The following is a 21361-nucleotide window of genomic DNA, read 5'->3' on the forward strand; positions in this document are numbered from 1 at the left end:
TCTTTCCCTTCTTCCCTGTAACAGTGAGTTTGGTAACAACAGGTGGTGTTCTTCCCTTCAAACTTTTTCAGGCATACTTGGCTGTATTTTCCTGACCTAACCCAACCCTGTTTTGACTCACCACTTCCAAAACTCATCACTGGACTTCTGAATATTTATTCTACTCTCCTGTGTATGATCCAGTCTTTTAATCAAAGAACATGAATAGTAATGTAGAAGTAAATTAGCCTGCTACAGAGGGGCAAACTTCGACCTTTACTACCTTAATTTACTAAACAATTGGGGCAAAACTTGTATGAAGTATTTTTTCATTGCATTGAAGTGTTAAGCCTTTACTGTAAACATTGAACTTCATACTAACAGGAATGAGTAAAAATTCTGCAATTCTTTTTTACTTCTTGAACAGAAATATAGTTTGAAAACAGTTAGTTGAACTTCAGCGTTCTGAGCTCTGAACTAGGACTGGATCACAGGCAGCTTCTTGCAAAATATGAAAAATCGAGGTACAAAGTCAATTGCTTTCAAACTCCAGCTTTAATAGTGGAAGCAGAAGTTCTTCTATTAGCTCCACCAATATTACACGTTCAAGTGTATGTGTTGCCTTTCTCCAGTTACGACGTTCAGCAATAATATTTAATTTGGATAGGTAGAAACACAGCCATAGTCAGGACTTAGGCACGAGGTCTCAGAGGAACAGTTACAGTAAAATAGGAAGAGTTTGTAATTAAATTCAGTTTTATACAATTATCTAATCAGCTGTAGCATGACTTAGTGTAGAGCACAGCACATAATGAATGTATACCTAGCAGGTTCCTGGGGAGACTTAATGTGCTGTACTGGACTCATTGCTGTGACTGTAGCTCACATAACTGGATATAAATTAGCTGGAGTATTGCTAGCAACATAGCTGCAGCAGTGTGGGGTTGGTGCTGCATTCCCAGTTCAGCTTGGAAAAATAAATAGTTATTTGAGTAATAGAGCCTTGGCTGAGCTCTGTGTGACCAGGATAACAATGCCAGCAGAACTCGTGCTGCCTGCTTGCTCCTCACACACTGCCATCTTCTTGTGCCTTCAAACAGTGCAATCAGCAATAGGAGTTTCTCTCATGCAGAGTTTCAAAAAATGTTCACAGTAGTGAGTATAACCTTCTCTGACTTCCCAGAATTGTTATACTAACCTGTATGGAGTGAAAAATGGAGATTGTCCTTGTGCTAAATGCAGTTATAATTATTTACAGAGAGGTGTACTGCTGGTGAGCATTCTCTCTTTAATGCTTAACTGGAGTGCTAACTCCAGTAAGAGGAAAATGTTTTGGAAGTTTAACTCTAGTAATAATTGACATGTAAATGGTAATGCCTCTTAAACATTGACTAAGGTACTTCATTTGCATGTTTATTAAGAAATAAGTTTTCTTCTGATCTTAAAAATTTCTTCCTCCTCCTCAATTAATTTCATAAACTTGCTGCTCTGGGTGGAGGCTAATGTGTTAATACAATTTTAAATAAGGATGTTCTATTTCTGTTGCCCTGGAGCCTTTCATCTTGGCAAGGATTGACCGTCCTCTGTAGTAACCCAGCAATGGCTTGCAACCACCCTGTTTTACCTCAGATCAGCACTTGCTGCTCTTGCAAGGAGGACTGAAACACAAAGCAGCTCACAGAACTGTGAGATCTGTGAAGCTCTTCTTTCTGTGGGAGGCAGCTTTTATGAGAAATGTTTCATTTCAACTTACCTTTCATGAATGGAAATGAAATCCTATTTTTCAAGCACAGATCTTCACTGTAGCTTATCAGATATGTCCCATTTGTATGAAGAGGTGTGAATGAAGATGTGAACCATGTAATGCAAAGTTGTTAAATGCATCAGTACATTTTGCTGAGGCTTTAGATCAGTAAGTCACTTGGGTACCTTTGAAATACATACTCATTTTGTTCTTTTCTTTTTGCATCTGGTGAGATCCACAAGAGAGATTCATCTTTGTTTATGAGAAGCCTGAAGTTGAGAAAGAAACAGACTTAAGAAACAAAAAGCCTTTTTTCTGTCATGTATTAAATTGTATGAATTGCCCCTACAATTACTACTGTTTTTTCTTAGCCACAAAATAGTTCACATCAGTGACTTAAATTTGCTTGAAAGAAACAGAACCAAAAGAAATGAACAAACAATAGCAAATCAAATTGATAAATTTTGGGTTTAAGCAGTTGTTTAACTGTTGCACCATCACTGTGGCAGTGTTTGACAGTGGGCAGTGAGATTGACATTACCGGGATGAAATTACACTCAGAAGGCCGAGCAGTCAGCAGGTGAATAGCACCCTCTGCTTGATGGCCAGTTAACACATCTTCTGCTTGCATCTTTATAGAAATGCCACTAGCAAAGGAGACTGTTCAAATGAGTGATTTGGACTGCAGAAAACTTGGAATTGAGAATCAACGGTTAGACCTTGGTAAAAATTCAGTAGACCCTGGTGAACTTGCCACTGCTCTGAATTAGTGATTATACTAAAATAAATAATGTGTTCTGCTATTGTAAAAATGTTAGAGGTAGTTTTTTATATTGCTTGTTGTGACATGCAATGTGGTGATACCTTTATAAAGTTTATTTTATCTTTACTTAAAGTTTTCAAGTATATATACTCTCCAAGTTTCCAAAATTTGATATCTTGGTATACTTCTTAGTATTTCTAGCCTGCCAAAAATAGCATATGCATATAACCAGTTGCATTTGCTTTGCTAAGTCTATAATCTTTTTGGTAATTCTAGTTTCTTTTTTGTACAAGGATATCTCTATTTTGCTGATTGGCCCTGTTTCATTTTAGCAATATGATGAGCAAGAAACAAAAAGCACAAGACATTTCATAGATTAATCCTAGCATGTGTTCAAATGGAGGCTTGAGTTCCTACTGATAAATGTTAGAACTGTTCCTTTTCCAGCTGTCCTGTGTTCTCTACATGTTTACTCAGGTAATTATGACAGTGGTGAGGGAATTGCTGCAGATGACCTCTGTTCCTGCTTTGCTGGTGAATGAGTCAGGCGTAGCCCAGGCCTGGAGTACTGATTTGTATCACCAGGGAGTGTGTGACATACTGAACTTGTTTGCAATTAGGTCTTAATCTGCTGTTGTGGAATCTCTTATTGCTCCACTTTCCTGCATTTTAATAGCAGTAAAAGGTATACTGGAGGTACAGAGCTTTGAAAAGCCATGCAAGATACTTTTGCTTGAAATAGTTTGTCTTGTTTTGTATTTTTGCCCATTCCCATGATGACTATTTCACAGTTGTAACTGTGACCATCTGTAGCTTTACTTCTGAGTGTGTGTATTTGTTTGAATCATTGCTTAAAATAAAATGTTGGTGAAATTTGTTATTGGGGAATATAAGATAAATATAAAATACAATATAAATATACAAAAAATAATTCGTTAAACTGTAAGTAATTCTAGGATTCTCATTGCTGCACTTTTCCTCTAGCATTTTAGAAATGTTGTGAACTAAATAATGTTTGTGTTTTTATGGTATTATTGTGCAAATTATTTCAAAGCACTCTGTTAGAACTTGTCCATAATGTCAAGTGTAAACTGCTGCTTCATCAGTCTTTCACTTGCTGGCCATGGGCCTAGAAGGGACAAGCAGCTACTTGAGAACTGAATACAGCTGGGTGCTGGACAATGTAAACTTGACTGTTCTCAAAATTAACAGTCTATTTATATAAAAGCCCAAGAAACAAAAAAACCCAAACTGAAACAGTGCCAAAAATCTGTGAGATGTAGCGTTCTATCCAAGTTATGGAAATTCAGTGTAGGTGTCTCTAGCATGGCCCTTAGTTGGGCTCTGTACACAGGCTGCAGCAAGGGAAGCTTTCCTATGGGGGGAAAAATGAAACATGCTGTTTGAACAAGTAATTCAAGCTTGTATTCTTGTTTCTGTCCCCTGGTAGAATGATGAAAATGTGTCACTCCAGGACATCACATTCTCAGTTCCATCAAGTCCAGAACCACAAGAACCTGAGTCAACTTTTAAGGTAAATGACATTGATTGACTCTAAAGAATAAGAGGTACAAACCTGCTTATGTTTAGAAAACACACCCAAAGCTTGTGTGTTACTGAAGTACTGCTTCTTGCTTCTTTCTTTGTTTAAATGCTAACATAGGTGAACCCCACAAAGTCAGTGGCAAGTTTCTTGTTTTAGAACAGGTATTAAAGGCAGAACAAACCCCAACGGATATTCCAAATGGGATCATCTTTTATAGTCACAGACTTGTAACGTTGTGTTTTCTGTGGTGGTAAGGTTTTGTAGCTTTGCTTGGCTCTTATTGTAAAATCATGATATAAAGATCACTAATTCTGTATTTATGGGAGGGAAACAGTGCTTACTGAAGATATAACAAGGTTATAAATACTTCTTGAAGATGAAGAACACTTAAAACCTAATGCCTGTTCTGAGTTCAGTAATTTTTGTTGTTGATAAAGAGGACTGTAGGTAGTGTTTGCTCACTGGGCATGTTCATCTACATATGTCACTTGTTTGCACAACAGATGAATTACTGTTTCAAAAATGCAGCTGATTTACTTACCCTGGAAATTTAGTGGGTCAGCTGAATTTGGCCTCTCTTAAAGAGACTTTTGGTGAAGTTTCTTCACTCTTTATTCTATGTGCCTGCAGCCCCTCTCTCTGTGTGAATAGGAGGAGGAAAGCATGTGCTGTGTCACTCCCAGCCCTCCAGGCATGCCAAATGTCATATATCCTGGAGAGATGTTGATTTAGATCAGTGCAGTCCTTATAGAAAACCACTGTTCTGTTGCAGATGGATGATCTGCTGAACGAGATCAGGCAGCTTAAAGATGAACTGAAGAAAAAGGATGAAACAATCAACCAATTAGAGCAGCAGCTTGTAAGTATAATCCTAAATGTTTAGCAAAATCCCAGGTGTGCCCTGCAGAGCAGAACTTCAATAGGCAGTACTGATGAAGGCTTTAAGAGAGCTTAGACAGCTGATTTTTTTCCTGCGCTTTCACTATAACAAAGGTAGGTTTGGGTTCCCAGTTGTTCTCCTGGGATCTTTAATTCCGTAATCTGGTCATGATTTTGTGTGGCACAAAGCAAGGATGTTTATAATGATGTTGAATGTATTTAATTTCCAAAACAGTTTTGAACACAAAGTTACAGAAACTGCTCAAAAATAACAGTGAGGAAAAGATAAGGCTACATTTAAAGTATTTTAAAAATGAACAAGTATTGGGCCTATCATTCTGCTTAAAGTTTTTGTTAGTTTTTTTTCCTCCCCCTTCTTTCCTCTAATATCCATTAGCTTAATAAAGAATTGCACCATAAAATTTAAAGCTGAGGAAGATAATATTCTAAGTGGATTGGTTTTTTTTTTTAGGAAACAATGCAAAACAAGTCGAATAGTCAGATTAAATTTTCTAACTAAGGAGAAGTTATGGGGGCACTTTCATCGTAAATTAGGTTCAGGGAGACACAAGGCCTCAAGCAAAAATCGCGTGTGTCTTTTAAAGTTTTGCTCTTGGTCTGAGTTTGGATTTTGCCATGTGTATCTTTGCATTTGGTTCTGGTAAATTCACCTGCTGTGACAGTTCTTGTAAGGTAGCCCCACATTTTCAAGCCATTTCAAGCCACAACAAGATCCTACAGGCAGGGTAGATGAGATGCCAAGAGGTGCACACCATGTATATTTATCATAGCTGGAGACAGTACTGTGTGACCATAATCTCTAATGAAACATTTAGCATGTGCTTTTGTGGGTGTGTGCACTAAAACTGAGCTGTGGCCTTCATTCTCTTCCTCTCTGGTTTGGGAACATTCCCTCTAAAACAGAGCTGAAAGATGAAGATCTGGCATTCTGCTGTGCTGTTTAAACTGCAGAATTCCAGATCACAGCATACCAAACCAAATTACCTTGTTTGTTAGCATTTTGCAGTAAGTGTTGGTTTTTTGGTACACTTAGTCTCTTAACCATCAGGCTTCAAAGATTCCTAGAAGGAAGTTTCTCCTTTCCTGCTCAGTCATGTACCTGATTACTGGAGTAACCTGTAACTGGTGCAGCAAAAGAACTCTGCTGTAGAGATGGGTAAAACTTGTATTTGTAATGATTGAAAGATGACTTGAAGAACATAGTGCTTCAGAAATTTAAGTGGAACAAAAACTCTTTCCAAAGTCAATATTTATTCTGGATTGCTTCTCAGTATCCTTTGGGAAAAGCAGCAGTTAAATGAATAGTAGTTTTCTACAGTTTAATCATATTGCGCTCTACAGTCAAGTAATGCTTGGTATTTGGACACTGGGCCTTAACTGTACTTGTCAAGAGGCTTAACTGGTTAATTTCTAACTAATTCTTGTTTCTTTTTCTCTTTTTGGGGGTGATTAAGGCCACTAGATGTAACTGCCAGAAGGACAGTCAAAAACCTCTGGGGGCAGCGCGTGCGTGTGCCGATAAATTCACACAAACCTCCTGGAGGAGGAGTTCTGTGAGTAAAGTGGGCCCTTCCTGCTTGGGTACCTCCTTCTGCCTTTCATTCCCCCCTTCTGTAACCTTGGCTCTCACACAAGTCAGCCTTGTTCAGGAGATTCTGTGCTGTGTGTGAGTAGTGTCCTTCCTGCTGTGCAACCCTTGCGTTCTTTTGCAGCCCTATTATGTAAACAAATATTACACACATTTCTTTAAAAATAAATAATTAAACTTCAGAAGCCTTCTCTTTAAATAATCACCATTTGCAGTATTTAAGTTACAGTCAATCCAAACTGTATATCTAATTGTACTTAAGATATTTTCTTATATCCTGATTTCAAAGTCATAGGTGTCTCTTTGGGTTTTTTCCTGGTCAAACTTTCATTGTTGATGTTCTCATATTTGTTGAGGAAAAGCAACAGTATATTCTAAATTTCGGTGCATAAGTGTAAAAGCAAAAGTTAATATTGTTTAATGTTTCTTCTTATTATTTTTTTATAATTTATTTTAATAACTTGACTCATTTAAAAAAATTATTGTGTGAAAATCACTTTGACAAAAGACATCTTCATTCCCATATGTTGTTGCATGGATCACATTTGTTTTCACTATGTAAAATTCACATTCTTCATGGAACACCGATAAAATACTTAAGATGGGGGAGGGAAAACATATTTGATATTATATATTAAGAAGAAATTACCTTTGAATGCTAAACAAGGCTTTTGTTAGTCACCAGCAAATAGCATTTGGATTTTGAATCTACTGCTCTAGCTAGAAACCCTAGGAGATTTTATTAAAAGGTTAAAAATGGGTTTTAGTTTTTTTGTTTCTTTGTTTTTATCCTACCTGATGTTACTTGAGTAAGCTTGTAGTAAAGAAAAATGACCCCTGTTATCCTTCTAAAATCGCTCTTTTAAATATATAGCACTAGGGCAGAAACACCACCGTGCTGTGTGTTCACCAGTTACTGGCAAACAGCCTTATCCCTGTTTTCCAACCTCCTTCTTTCTGTCTGATAAAGAACCCAGTGTCAAAAGATAATAACCTGAAGTAGCTTTTGGTTTGCTTTGACACCTCTGCTTCCCCATGTACATGTAATGTCTTTGTTCTTCTCGTTTGTTTCTTCTCCTTTTGCTTTGAAGCTTCTGAGCCCTTGCATTGTTTCTTTTTCCCAAGTTTTAATTTCATGTGCGTGTTGTTCATTTGATGTCTTTGTGCATTGATCCTGTTTCCAGGTTAGTGGCTGTTGTTTCCATGTTCCTTTTTTTCTAGCTCACTTTTCAAATGGCTTCAGAAACAGTCTAATAATCATGGGAAGTTAGTTGCTAACTACACAAGTTTTAGTTTGTGCAACTTGTGGTGTGAATTGACAAGACAAAGATATTGGAGAAGATGGGAAATTTGCATTGCTGTCTCGAGCACAAGGAGTCACTCAGCACAATTGTCTGTTTTGGTCAGGTTGGCCCATATATTTCTTCTAAGTTACATTGCAGTTTTGTTAAAAAGACATTTTATTGTCAGGAGGAAGTTTGGGTTAAGGGACAGTATCTGTAAGAAGAGATGAAGGAACCTCTGCTGTATTCATGGTTGGGTGTGTGGATATATGTGTATGATACACACATTTCTGGACATATGGTCACTACATGCACAATGTAAACATCTCAGTATGTTCATCCACGTGCAAAGTTTCTCATGAAGTTAATAAAGGACTTAGGAAAATTCATGAAATATTGACAAATACTGAAACTATGCTGCTTTTCAGGAGCTTTTGATAGCTCAAAAGTTTGGAGCAGAATGTTTTGGGGTCTTTTCAATGTCTTCACGTGCGTATTTGTAGGTTACAGGCTTTCTATCAGCCAACAGAAACAGGAACTCCTTAATGTGGGATTTCTTCAAGTAGGACAATGGTCTGGCTGTTACAGCCAAATTTCAGTTCTAGTGGTCAGACCCCAGCTTTCTGGCTTAATGCTCCCTCTGCTAACATGCATTTGGATGATTCTTTGCATGGCTTAATAGAAGTATAAATGTATGAAATAATTTTTGATCAGGAACCTAATAACAGAAAACGTCTCTTGCAATAGAAAGGAGACACAGCTCTTATTTTCTTGAGGTAAGAGTACAATAAATAGAAGGAGACACCTAAGTAAAACGTATTCTCACTACTCAAAAAAATCCCAAAAACCCTCTTGAAGAAGCTGTTTTGCTTTATTAACATTCTTGTTCAGTTTAACTTAATGGTCTTGACCTAAGAATGTAGACTGAGAGAAATCAGGTTTATTGGTCCTAAATGTGATATAAATCCTAAAATGTTGTTAATGTTTATGAAATTATCAGGTTTTATATAGAGTAGCTGGTTTTTTTTTAAAAACCAAACTGTAATTGAAGTCTTGGCAAGGACAGAACGGCTCCTTTGAGGCAGATAAACTTTTTGCTTCTTTCAGCTTGGTAATGGTTTTCAATTTTGATGAATATTTAACTATTTCATTTTTTCCTATTTGTGTTGACCTGCCAGTCATTTTAAATGATGGTGGATATGAGGCAGGTGCTTCAGGTATCAAAATTTTCAAGACTAATGTGACTGTTTATAAATTCTACATATTCTATACAAATCAGAACTGATACAATGTGTTTATTCCTCAGGAGTAAGTACCAGTCTGGGAACACAGTGATTTAGTGTTCCAAGGAATACTTTAAATGCTTACTGAAATGTGCCTAACAAACATTGTTAATGTAGTGTGTCATAAAGAATAGATGCTAGAATAAACTAGGGAACAGTGAGAGTAGAAATCAGCTGTTTCAGTTGGGAATTTAAGACCATATGAATTGCAGCAATTTGTTGCTATTCAGCTGGCCATTTGAACTGGCTGCTATTTCTGATTATTTCATGGTTCTGCCACTAAAGTGGGTATCATTAAACGTAGTCTTTTTTAAAAATCATGTTCACGTAGTTTTTGTTATGAAATATTTCTAGAAAATGGCCCATTCTGATGTGATTATAAACTTGTCTGGTGGTGTTCTCTTCAGGGACCACAGTTTTTCGAAGTACTTTCAGGGGTTTTTTTCTATTTAAAGGTAAATATGTACATAAGTGGAAGCTATGTAACTTTAAGTTAATCCTTGAAACTTAGTACTCCCGTAATAAAAACTAGGGGCTGAAAAGAAATGTTTTGGCAATTGGGCTTCTTAAAAAATGATAGGTAGCTACCTATTGCCTGTCTACTGTGTCTGTGACATGGTATTTCTTGTAAGCGTCCTGGCAACATGCTCAAAGCTTAGGTAACTTCTTACTGTTTGTGTTCCATTCTTGGTTAACTATCCTTGGGATGAAGGCTTGTACAAGTATTTGCTGGCAGGGTAGACCATGACATTTCTGTAAGGATCTCTTACAGATCTCCTATACAGAATTTATTCCAGTTAGTGTGTCTTAGGATTTTACTATCATGGAAGAAAATAAGCAAACCCTGGAAGAAGATAAAAATTACCTGAAGAAATTAACGTTAATGGACAGCTTACAAGGAAGAAAAATGTGAGCATCTATTGCCACACTTCTCTTGCAGGCTTTGCAGCATTCTTTCTGTAATAGCAAATACTGATATTTTTAGGACTTGGAGGATTAGAAGTCAAGTTTTTTTGATAAATCATTTGGTTTCTTGGGCTGGAAAGGTTGTTTGCAGATGCTGAGAAGTAAATGACAAGCAAACAAACTACAAAGCCCTGAATTTGGTCCAAGATACCTGCAGAAGATTCTGGCCTGTGAGGACCAGTTCTTCTGAGTTCCTGGTTGCTCTTCCTGCAAGAGTAGATAGAGTGTACAGTAAAAGCTGGGTATTTCCCCTTGGTAACAGCTCCCAGTGATGAGAATGAGCTTTGCTGCCTAAATGTGTGTTCAAGTTCATTCTTGTCTCTGGTAGAATAACAGAACCTGTCAGTTTGCATGGGAACATGCATGGTCTTGTTCTTTGCTCCATCTTCTCTGCTTTTGCACTGAGATATTCTTTGCCTCCCTTTTGAATTTTGTTCCAGTTTGTCATTCCAAAGCCTTTCATGTCAATTGTTTTGATGAACCTTTGTCATCCTTTCTGTCTGTCTTTGAGTGCTGTTGTCCTTTTGGTTTTAGTATCTTCTTCCACCTTAGCCTTAAACATCCTGTCTGTGTCAGCTCCACAACTCTTAAACTTGCAGGTTTTGAGGTCCGGTCACTGTATCAGTGTTCACCTTCATATCCAGCCTTGGTTTCTCTCATTGTGCAATGGTCTGCTGTTTGCTCCATGTTCTTATACATGTTCTTGGTGAAACAAAACCATAGCTGGACCAGGTGGTCATGTTGTGCACGTGTCTCTTGTGCTGTGACTGTGCATGACATGTAGGGACTACACAGAGGAGAGGTCTTTGAACCCTTCACAAACAATTCTTGTTGGTTTAGTGTAAACCAGCACATAAAACTGTGTTGGTGGTGTTTTTTATCTGAATACTTTCAGAAGGACTATTGCATGTCAGAACTGCTGATTCATGGTTTCTTTCTGGGTGCTAGGCCAGGAGACTGCTGCGGAAACATTTTGTTTGCCTTAATATTGGAGTCTGTCCTTCTGGGTTTGTTCATGATGTGGAGCTCTGAGTGTGTATGAAACAACTGGCAGTGCTTGGTGAGAGGCAGCAAAAATCCTCTCTTCATTGAAGTGCTCAGAGGCTTCAGTTGAACGGATTAAAAAAAGGATATTTGCTGTATTTGTTTCTGCAGCAGAAAAGACTTTTTAAAGCAGTAGCAGTTTTGCATGTTGGTGTATCCTTGAGAAAAGAGCTGGAATATCTGGCTGTTGGGCTAAAATTACTGTGCAGCAGTAGCTTAGAAATATTTTGCTTCTCCTTTTCTGGCAGAAGCAATTGCTTTTGTTCATGTGATTTCTTATTCTAAGGCTGAGGTCTGCTCATAACTAACAATGGAAAAGTCTGGCCTTAGGCTTCATAGCAGCATTTAAAAGAAGAAACAACCAACAGATTTTCCCAGTGCAGTTAGTCAGAACTTCATAAAGCATTTAGTACAACATAAAGCAATAGTACAATTCATCAGGATCTTTGAAGAACATTTGTCTTTCTGGTTTGTAGGCTGCTTTATCTCAGCTGCTCTTATTTTTCCACTCCTGAATCTTATGTTGATTTAAAATTCTGATTCCCTTCTCTTTGGGGATGCCTTGCTGTTTCACAAATCCAGTATCTGAAAATAAGAGGAATGGGATTTAAGAGTAGTGGCTAGATGCACATAATAGCTGTGGGGAGGGACTGTTCCAACTGCTGTCTAATTTTAAAGTCTAAGTGGAAAAAGTTGCTTCAGAACCCAGAAGAATCTCATCAAATGTTTTTTGTTTGGGTTTGGTTTTTTTAATAGAAGTTGAGGTAAGTCATGTTCTCGTCTTTCAATTCTAGCATTCCTTGCTTGAGACTTTTACAGACATTGTAATAAGTAAGTGGTGATTCAGGTTTTTCTTGTTTCTTACTTTTAGTAGGAGACTGCCACTTTATCTGTGTATTTTGAGTACATACCGTCATCTGAGGAGATGTGTTTATTGGTGTGTTTCTTTTTTCCTCCTCTTTGGATTTCTTGGGAACCTCAGTACACATTTCACTAATAGGAGATGAATATGAGTTGTTGATTAAAGGAGAAAGCTTAGTAAATTTGCTGGAATTTTGTACAATAAATACTATTAAAAGAAAATTCATCTTCTCATAAGCCAGGCATATTTGCAGATACTTAAATCATAATGTGCTATATCAATGGGATTGGTACATCCTTTATAATTTGTATAATCAGTGTAAGTCATAACACTCATCTTAATAAATTCCCAGTGCTGTATCTCCTGATCCTTACTTTTTCAATTGATGTTGATTTTAATTACCTTATTGATGTACAATTAAACAATTCTTGTTTGGTTTTTTTTTTATTATTAATTTATTTATTTATTACAAAAAAACCCCCTGACATTTATTTGACGCTTACTTATATGGAGCAATGTCAACTGCAGCATTTGGGAGAAGGGGGTTAAAATATGCCTGGAGACCAGTTCACTTCAGCAGGCAAAAGATTCAAGGAAATTATTGCACTTTCTTCATTTGCTTCTCCAGTCAGAGCAACGAGAAACTAGTATGAAGAATTATTGAGAAGACTGTACTTAGTGCTGTGCTTTGAAGTGCTAATATGGATGCTTAAAAATTTCTGGAACGTGTCAAGACATGCAAATATTTCATTGCCTTTACAATAGTGTCTTTACTGTTAGCTAGCTCAGATGGCTTGTGCTTGTCTTAATCTCTCTTTTCAGAGAGTAAAAGGGAGAGGATATGAAATTTTCACCTCCCTTCTTAATGTGTTAAAAATTTCAAAGAAGTCTGGAAAAAGCCCATTGCCAACTCAGATAAGTCTGCAAAATCAGACTTGTGCCTGGTAATAATGTGCTTTTTACTACGTGCAGATTCAGATATGTTTAGAGAAGGGAGAGAGTTTTTCTTGGTGTTTTGCTACCTGGATTCAATTTTGGATGAAATATGAGGAAACCTGGAAAATGTAGTGTTCTTTTGTACCATGCTATGAAAATCCAAAGCTTTTGATAATTTTCTCATCAGTCATTGGTTGATGGATTAATCGTGTTCCCAGGAATATTTATGTATTTAATACCTATTCAGTTGATGCAGCATGTTATATTATTTTGTCCCATTGCTTGACTGAAGCTAGTACTGTTCCAGTTCTTCCATTCAACAGTCTAAAAATTGTGATCTTAATGACTACTGATTAAAGGACTGTAAGAACACATTAGGTAATCAATATCTCCATCTAGAGATAATCAGACTGAAGAACTTGTTTCATTTTTTCCCTTAAAACAATTATTGCAGCAAAATCTATCTCAGCTGCTGAAGAACAGTAAAGCAGCCTTGTCAGGCTTTTTTCTTTATTTCCTGTTCTAGATTAAGAGTGTTCTGACTAGCAAATTCAAAGACTTGGTTAAATCCTTGTGTTAAGTTTCATTTTAGCAGTACTGAAACCTGGAATAGTGGTGGATAAAATCTAATTAGATTAGGATAACTGGAAGATCAGGGGAGTGTTTAAAACTCTCCTAAGACAAACACAGAATATTTATTTCTAGAAATAATGTGATGTTTAACATTGTTTTACAAGAAGCATGGAAATCAAATACTTTATTATTTGTCCAGCCCTGGCAGTATGATCTGCAGCAGAGAATCTGGAGAGGAGGGGCAAGCTGGGTTCCTGTTTTCTGTCAGGCAGGTGTTGTTCAGATACCTTCAGCCTACTGGCTGACAGAGTAGCCACAATTAGTTGCTGTTGGTCAGGAGGAGTGGGGCAGTCATTATTGTAGTATCAGTGTTCCTAGACTTAGAAAAGCAGTTTTCAGCTGCTTAAATGGCAAAAGGAATGAAAATACTTAAGCCTGTCCTTCTGAAATAGGAAGTCAAGATTGTGTTTTTTAAGAGGGAAGTTGCAGCTTGGATTTGCAAAGGTAAGGGTGTGGGGAAAAGGATAAGCAGTAAGAAAATTACTTTTTCTTGTTTTGAGAACACAGCAACCACAATGTGTCGCACTTGTGGTGATCTGAGAGCTCTGACAGGCAAACCCTGCACAGCATGGATCTGCACAGTTCCCTGATCCTTTCATGGAAGACTCAAGCTCCAAGAGCAAAGTGCAAGGAAAACAGTTCTGTGTTGTCTCTCCTCTACCACGATAAATAATACTGTTGAAATTGGAGTGAAGTGGCCTCTAAAGCACCAGGACTTGCTGGAAGATTTGTTTCTATGCATTAGAAATTTTTTGTTGTAAGCTAAAGTTGACTGGTTTTTCAGTAGATTAGAACTAAGCAAGCTACTACTTGGTGAGGCATTTCTAAAATACATTTGAAAGCTGTATAAATACAATTTTATCATGTATTTTTATCATGAAAAGCTCAGCTTCTATACTTTTCCCCGAAGGCTATCTTGGACAGAAATGTGTGCTTATATATTGAATAAAAATGGAGGTATTTTGTAAGATTTCTGACTAGTTTAGGACATCTGGGATTTGGTAGCGTGTAACATTTGCTTTTACAAAATAGGACAACTGGGAAATATAATGATACCTTTCTGGGGGAAAAAGAAAAAGAATGGTGTGGCTTTTTGGTGTCTTGTTTTTCCCTGTTCTCTTTTTTTATTATACTTCTCCCCCTCTCTCTTTCTGCACAGGGTGGGTATTCTGCTCCCTCCTTCTCTCCCTGGCAGGGCTCATTCCAGGGCATCCCTCGGAGTGTTCCACCGCACCGCAGACAGAGTGAGTCTGTACCTCTCACTCATCTCCCTCACCGTGTTCCAGTAGAAGCTTCCCCTTTGCACGCACTGTTCATCTCGTAGTCTCCTCCTTTCTCAGGCAGATCTCTCTCCAGGCATACACGATAGTCTGTGGCTAACCAAACGCTTCCTTCAGCCAGCGTACGAGCAGCTACGACTTATAGCTTTATAACAGTCATTAAATGCCAATAGACCTCAGCAGTTCTTCAGGCAAACCCGAGTAGGCCCTTGTTTCCAGTCTTGTCTTAACATCAGTCTTGCTTGCTGCATTTCCCTGTTCTCCATGGCTGTGATGCACTCTCCCGTCCATGTGTGTGTTCTGTTTGCTCATGCGTCCGCACGCGCGTCTGTGGGCGTATTTACGTGAACGCATTGTACAGAAAAGTGTTGGTGGGAAAGTGTCACTTGCGTTGTCTCTCACAAAAAGTTTTAACTTTTTAGAATGGCTTCCCTCAAACTAATTTTCCAAACCCCTTGGTATTTGTTGTAAAAAGGCTTCTCTTACATTGAAGTGGCTGTTGCACAACTTGCATGTTTATTAACGTTCCTTATGTGCTAGCTACAATGTGGGCTGATGTAAGATGCATTTGTTCACTTGGCTTCGATCTGCAAAACAAAAGACAATTGCTGATTTTAAAAGTGTATGCTTACGTAGACATAGAGAAATGGTAAGTCTTATTTCGTGCTTTGGTATTGCATTATGAACAGATAAGTGTTTGAAGAAATATAACTACTTCGTAACGCTAAAGTTATATTTTTTAAATGTACTGTAATTTGCAAATTACAGTGTTTGTCTAGCAAAACTCAAGAGTGTATTTGGACAAGAAATAAAGGAAAAAGTAAAATTATGGAAACAAAGTAAGATTTCCAGGGCCAATGGAGATCTGAAGAGTAAGCTGCACCTTGGAAAACTAAGCTTACGTGTATTGCACACTGCGATGATCCTTACTTGCATCATCACAAGAAAAAATCTTACATTTTGTGATTTGTGTTTCAAATACTCTCTTGACGTTTCTGACAATGTTCATGTGAACAACTCATCGGGAATGCACAGCCTGTTTCATGGGCTTTTCTCTGTGCAATAAGGGATGTGCTTCATTTTTCTGTGGTGTTTGATGTGGGACTCTGTGTGTGTAATGAACTTAGAACCCCAGAATCTGATGATTATGCCTTCTGTTGCTGAGTGGATGGCCCAGCAGTAGCACAGCCTGGGTAATTCACTGTCCTATTGAAGAGACTGACTTCAAGGAGATCAGTTTTAGACCTGAGGATCATATAAATGTTATGGTTTTGGGGCTTGGTGACTGGAGAGTCAGAATGGGAGGATGGTGTCCCAGCTGCCATGTGTGAGCCTCTGGTGTCACATCGTTCACAGTGGCTGCTTAGCTGAAGAAGAATACTTTACTAATCTTGCTAGTTTTCTGAGCCTCCACCTCATTCCTCCAGTAACAACAGTGGCCTCTTACTTGGGATTCCACAGTAAACTTTTATTGCTAAAGCAGGTTGGATTTTTTAGTATGCATCTTGCATATTGCATTCTATGAAGTACTAGTAAAGGAAGTAAAGTAGATGAAAATGGGCCCTTGACTAGTTAACCTAAACTATAACTAATGTATTGTTTAGGAAAATAAGTTTCCACTAGTGGAGTGTTCCATTAGCTTTTAAGTCCTAGGTTTACTCTAAAGAGCCATACTGGGAATAAAAATCTAGTATAAATTAGGAGGTGCCTTAGACATTTTTAATGAAATCCTCTTCACTGTGTGAAGAGTTCTGTAAAGTAGAACATTACTGGAATGGTCACTAGTAGTATTCTTTCCCACTCGGTTCAGTGGTTTCAGTGTGCAGGTTTTTGAGCTGGTATGAAATGCCACATTATGGGGTTTTGAGGCATGTGGTGAGCTGGGCATCACCCTGAGTGTAGGACAGCCTGACACACTAATGTCAGTGTTCTTTTGCAATAATACAGACAGAGAAGATGATGGAAACATGAAGTAGTCTCAGGTTTTGTCTGGCTGTGTTTTCTGTATAGACTTGGAAGTCAAGCACTTCTTTCCTAACTTCTGGATCCTGAAGCTAAAATATAATCTCTGCTTGTGAATTCTGCAGGTTTCTTCACTGTGCTGTTGATAGCTGATGGATACATAGATCACTTACAGGCACTGTAGATTATGAGGGTATAAATCTGTAAACTGTTCATATTACAGTGTATAAACAACTAAAAATAATTTCCCTCCTGGTGTACAGAACAGGAAATATATCCCTGCTAGGTAATATTACACTAGTGTAGGTTTATGGTTCTTCTCTCTATGCACCAGTCACCATGTCAGCAAGCATATCACTGCACTGCAGCACACTTCAACGTTGGATGTATGTTTTTCACTTTTAATGACAATTAATTTTTAATACTTTCACATTTATCAATTTCATGTTTCTTCACCAGCCTTGGAAACAATTCAGCACTTTGCATCTCATAAACACTTTGATAAAAGTACATTGATTTTGTCATTTTGGGAATAAAAATCTTATAATTTTGTTCTGTTATTCCCACGTGTCTTGAACTAAACTCCTGTGTAATGGTCATTTATTTTTCATTTGGTTTTAGGACATATTTTGATGACATCTCAAACTTTGTTCAATACAATTAAAACCCTTTCCATTTGTGTTCTGGAGCTTTAATGAGGCAGCTCTAGAAACAAACATTTAGAATACACATTGGTAAGGAAGCAATCATGAGCTTGTATTGTAATACAAGAATATTACACCACCTTCTCTAGGCCCCTTACCCCAAGTGCTTCTCCACACAGAAGTGCTGATCAAAACTGCTTTGTTATTCAAGCATTGCAGTTGTTACATCTCCACTTACTGTGCACGTCCTGGAAAAAGTATTTAGACTTTTTGTATGTAAGCATTATAGTCAGAGATAATCTAAGCAATTCTAGCAGGTGACACACAGCTTATTATCACCAGGAAGAAAGCTACTCTATGCAGTGACTATAAATCAGACGCAGGCTATGCTTTTTCATGCATTTTCTTTTAAATAAAGGCACGTTGCTCAGCACTGAAATGTTTCCAAAGCTTTATTGACCAATACAGCTTCTTTGGAGGGTGTACAAAGTGTTTGTGTTAGAAGAACCAAGTTGCTCCAGAGCATTAGCTGGCAAGTTCTGTGACAAATTATTAAAAATGTCCTGGAATCATTACTTTACTGTCTTTTTAATGTAATTACTTTTGCTCCACGAATGTTCAGCTTTATAAAGAAAAGTCTTTTAAGAAAAATTCTTTCCTCCCAATTTGGGTAGTTGCAGATTCAACTACAAGAGAAATGTCTCTTGTACCTAACTAAATTTATGTTTGCAAACAAAACTTAATTCTGTATATCGTCATATTTATCTGCTTGCTGCACATATATCTATATTTGTAGATGAAATACCTGCCTTGATTTAGGTATCTATTACTTTAAGTAATTTTTATTTGAGAAAATAAAATTTTCTAAGTTGCGGTTTCTGTACAGACTACGGAGAAAAAAAAGTAACGCTGTGCCACATTACCAATTATTTTACTAGTCTCATGGTGGTGGTGAATGGTAGTTTAAAAAAAATTAGGGTTGTTTTTTGTCATTATTTGAAGTCATACTCCCTACTGCAGAATCCTATATTTCAGTGTTGAAATATAGATATAATACAGCTAGATCAAAGGGAAAGAAAAAAAAAATGAAGTTCAAAAAGAAGGTATTAGCAAATGCTACAGATTTAAGGTGTGAAATGTTGATGTTTTCCAGAGGTGGAAAATGAGAGCTGTCTGGTGTAACCTTTCAGCAGGGCTGTGTCTGCACAGGCCTTGGTTTGAAATGATGGCTTATCCTGTGCCAAGGCAGGGAGAGGAGGGATGGCACAACTGATGAGGAAATGAAAGAATTATGAAGCAGGGTTTCTGACCCTTCCCTTCCACTCCTTTCCAAAAGGAACCTGTGGTAGTTGTCTCTTCCAACTCATGAGTTGCTAGGAAGATGAGTTATTAAAAATACAGGCAACATGATCCAAGGATAGAATGCTGTGCCTTTTATGACCTTGTTGTTCGTGGTTAGATATTGAATGTATATAAGCATGGATGCAAAGATTTTTGATTTATACAGTTGTAATAATACACAGAAATTCTAGTTGCAGTATTTGGAGTGTAAGAGATTAACTGTGTTAAAAACCTTAAAGTTGTAAGAGCAAAGGTATTCAATGCAGGTCTTGCCATAAATATTTTTGTACTGCATTACTTAAACACTGTTGCTACCTCTGGTTCTTGCAGACAGATTAAAAACCAATGGGGGATGTGGTAATTGCAATTGAAATGGGGAAAAGTTGCAGTTCTGTCATGGCAATTGCTCATTGTTTTGTCTTGGTCCTCTGACATCATTGTCCTTGTCTTTTTCTTGTCTCTGCTTTCCATTATGCCATTGGCAAGGAGTTGAGAAGTTAGTCCATTACTTCTGTGATAAAGCGTGGTACAGTACAACTTCAGATTTATTCCCGTCTCCCCCTCACGCATTTTCACTGTTGGGTTTTTTCTTTGCCCTATGCATGATGCATGTCTGTGGGAGATGTGCATGCAGTTCTCAGATTTTCCATTGCATCGCTTCCCTCCTTCCTCAACATACTGCAGGGAGAAAATGCCTTTATTTCATTCTATGGAGGTATTATATAGGGAATCCAGATGGGGATCGAGATAACCAAAGCAAAACTGAAGGGGATTTTCAACTAAAGATTTTGAATGAGTATCACTGTCATGACCACGTTTTTAACTTCTTTAACAGTTAACTTGTTTAACAGTACAACATGATGTTTCAGTTTTCCAACACAAAGCTAGTACAATCTCAGTAGTTTCATAACTGTGCAGTAGTAGTAATCCTTGTCGTGGATGTCATCTTTCTCTGGATGATGTAACAGCCAGTGTTACTTGAGAGAAATAATACAAAAATCTCTTAAGCAGAGGTAGGGAGTGAATTGAGTAATTTTGATTAGCACATCAATACTTGGAAGGCTTTGAAGCTCTTGCCAGTACAGAAAAATCTGTTTCTTTGTGCAGAAAGGAGCATGTGCACAGAGCACTTTGTCTAATGTACTCCAGTTTGAGGAGAACTAATTGTCTCCAGTTACATTGCACTTGAATTGTTTGAGTCCAACTTCGTGTTTTAGGAGCATCCCAAAGGAGTGCAGGTGTTTGTCTACCACGTTTCTATATGGGACATAAATAGAAGTCTGGGTAGCATGGCAGTTTGTACCAAGTCATGGTCTGTCCCAGCCCAGAAATATTTCCAGAAGTGCTCTCAAAACAATGTAGATGAAACCCTTTTTTCATCAAGGACTTGTGCGAAATAAAATAGTATGCCTGGAAAGCAGAAGGCTTCTTTATCTATTTCTCCTCCTTCAAGTGATGGAATTCACAAGTACTTCAGTCCTTCAGCTGGCTCATTGTTTTTACCTGTAATATGGTCAGAATTTCCAAGACTTTCTTTGTAAAAGGAAAACTTGTATTTAAGGCAAAGATATGAGATGTGGTGACAATAATTCAGTTGTCAGTGTTAGGTACCTTGTGAACTGTTACTTGCATATTTTGCAAGTGGCATTTTGCTACTTTCAGTGTCATCTTGAATGTTCATGCGTGTAGCAATTTGATGAGATTAAAATCTGTAGTTGTGATAATTGGACAGACCTTGACTAGAAATCCACAATTAGAAAGCAGTACAGTACTTAAAACAACTGGGCAAAGCTGATACCAGAGCTTTAGTGTGCTCATAATTCTGAGCACGTAGCTATTTTCTACTTCAGAATTGCTAACTTTCTGAGTAATAAGCTGCTTAGACTTTTTAAGGTTATGAAGGATAATGAGGAAAACATGTATCTGGCTATCTTTATATGTAAAATGCAAAATTACCCAGAGGGAAAAGCTCAAATACTACCTAGTCTTTGTCAGAAGAATTCAAAATAGCATTATTGAAACCTTGATGGCTTTGTTGTATTTCAGATGTGTTCATGTTTAACTCCATTTTCCACACAAATTTAGTTTATTTTGTGACTTACCAGTTTTTTAATTTTGTTGTTTAGTAGACCTAGAATTATTTGATATTAAGTTAGAATTTTTATTGATCAGATTAGATATTTATCTGTGTTTTCAAAGACTGACATTTAAAAACCCTTCCTAGCTGAGGGGGAAATATTTTCTGACAACTATTTTTCCACATTTGACACTATATTGTGTGCTATAAATGTTTTAATTTTTTTTCCTTCAAGTAGGATTAGAAAATATGATTTATTTGTTGTAGTATTTGCATGGGAATCGGGTACATACTGCTTTGGTTTTTGCATTCATTATTAGCAGTTTCGGTTTTGCAGGTGAAATCTCAAATCAGTAAATCGTTTTGGCTAACATCTGCCTGTCAGCTCCTAGACTGGAAGGGTAATAACTTCTGTAACCCATATATAAACACTGGAAAATGGAAAAAAATATCTGGAGGACTAATTTTATTTAAGCTGTAACCCTCTCAGTGTACTGAATTATTCCTTGTGTTTAGCATTTCTTTCCTGT

At 37.4% G+C, this 21361-nt stretch overlaps 1 protein-coding gene across 5 annotated transcripts in view; it reads left to right on the forward strand.

Annotated features, from left to right (window-relative positions):
- CCSER2 (coiled-coil serine rich protein 2) overlaps positions 1-21361 on the forward strand; it is a 61154-nt gene that overhangs the window by 32912 nt on the left and 6881 nt on the right. For 2 of the 5 annotated variants that reach the window (XM_017746328.1, XM_017746329.1), the window contains exons 7-10: positions 3937-4020; positions 4805-4891; positions 6387-6485; positions 14687-14771. In XM_017746328.1, coding sequence (XP_017601817.1) covers positions 3937-4020; positions 4805-4891; positions 6387-6485; positions 14687-14771 — 355 coding nt within the window. Of the gene's footprint in view, positions 1-3936; positions 4021-4804; positions 4892-6386; positions 6486-14686; positions 14772-19240; positions 19281-21361 lie in introns of all 5 variants that reach the window. The other 3 variants (XM_017746325.1, XM_017746326.1, XM_017746327.1) reach the window with 2 other exon arrangements.

Source organism: Corvus brachyrhynchos, unplaced genomic scaffold, assembly GCF_000691975.1.
Source record: "Corvus brachyrhynchos isolate BGI_N302 unplaced genomic scaffold, ASM69197v1 scaffold279, whole genome shotgun sequence".
Lineage (NCBI taxonomy): Eukaryota > Metazoa > Chordata > Aves > Passeriformes > Corvidae > Corvus > Corvus brachyrhynchos.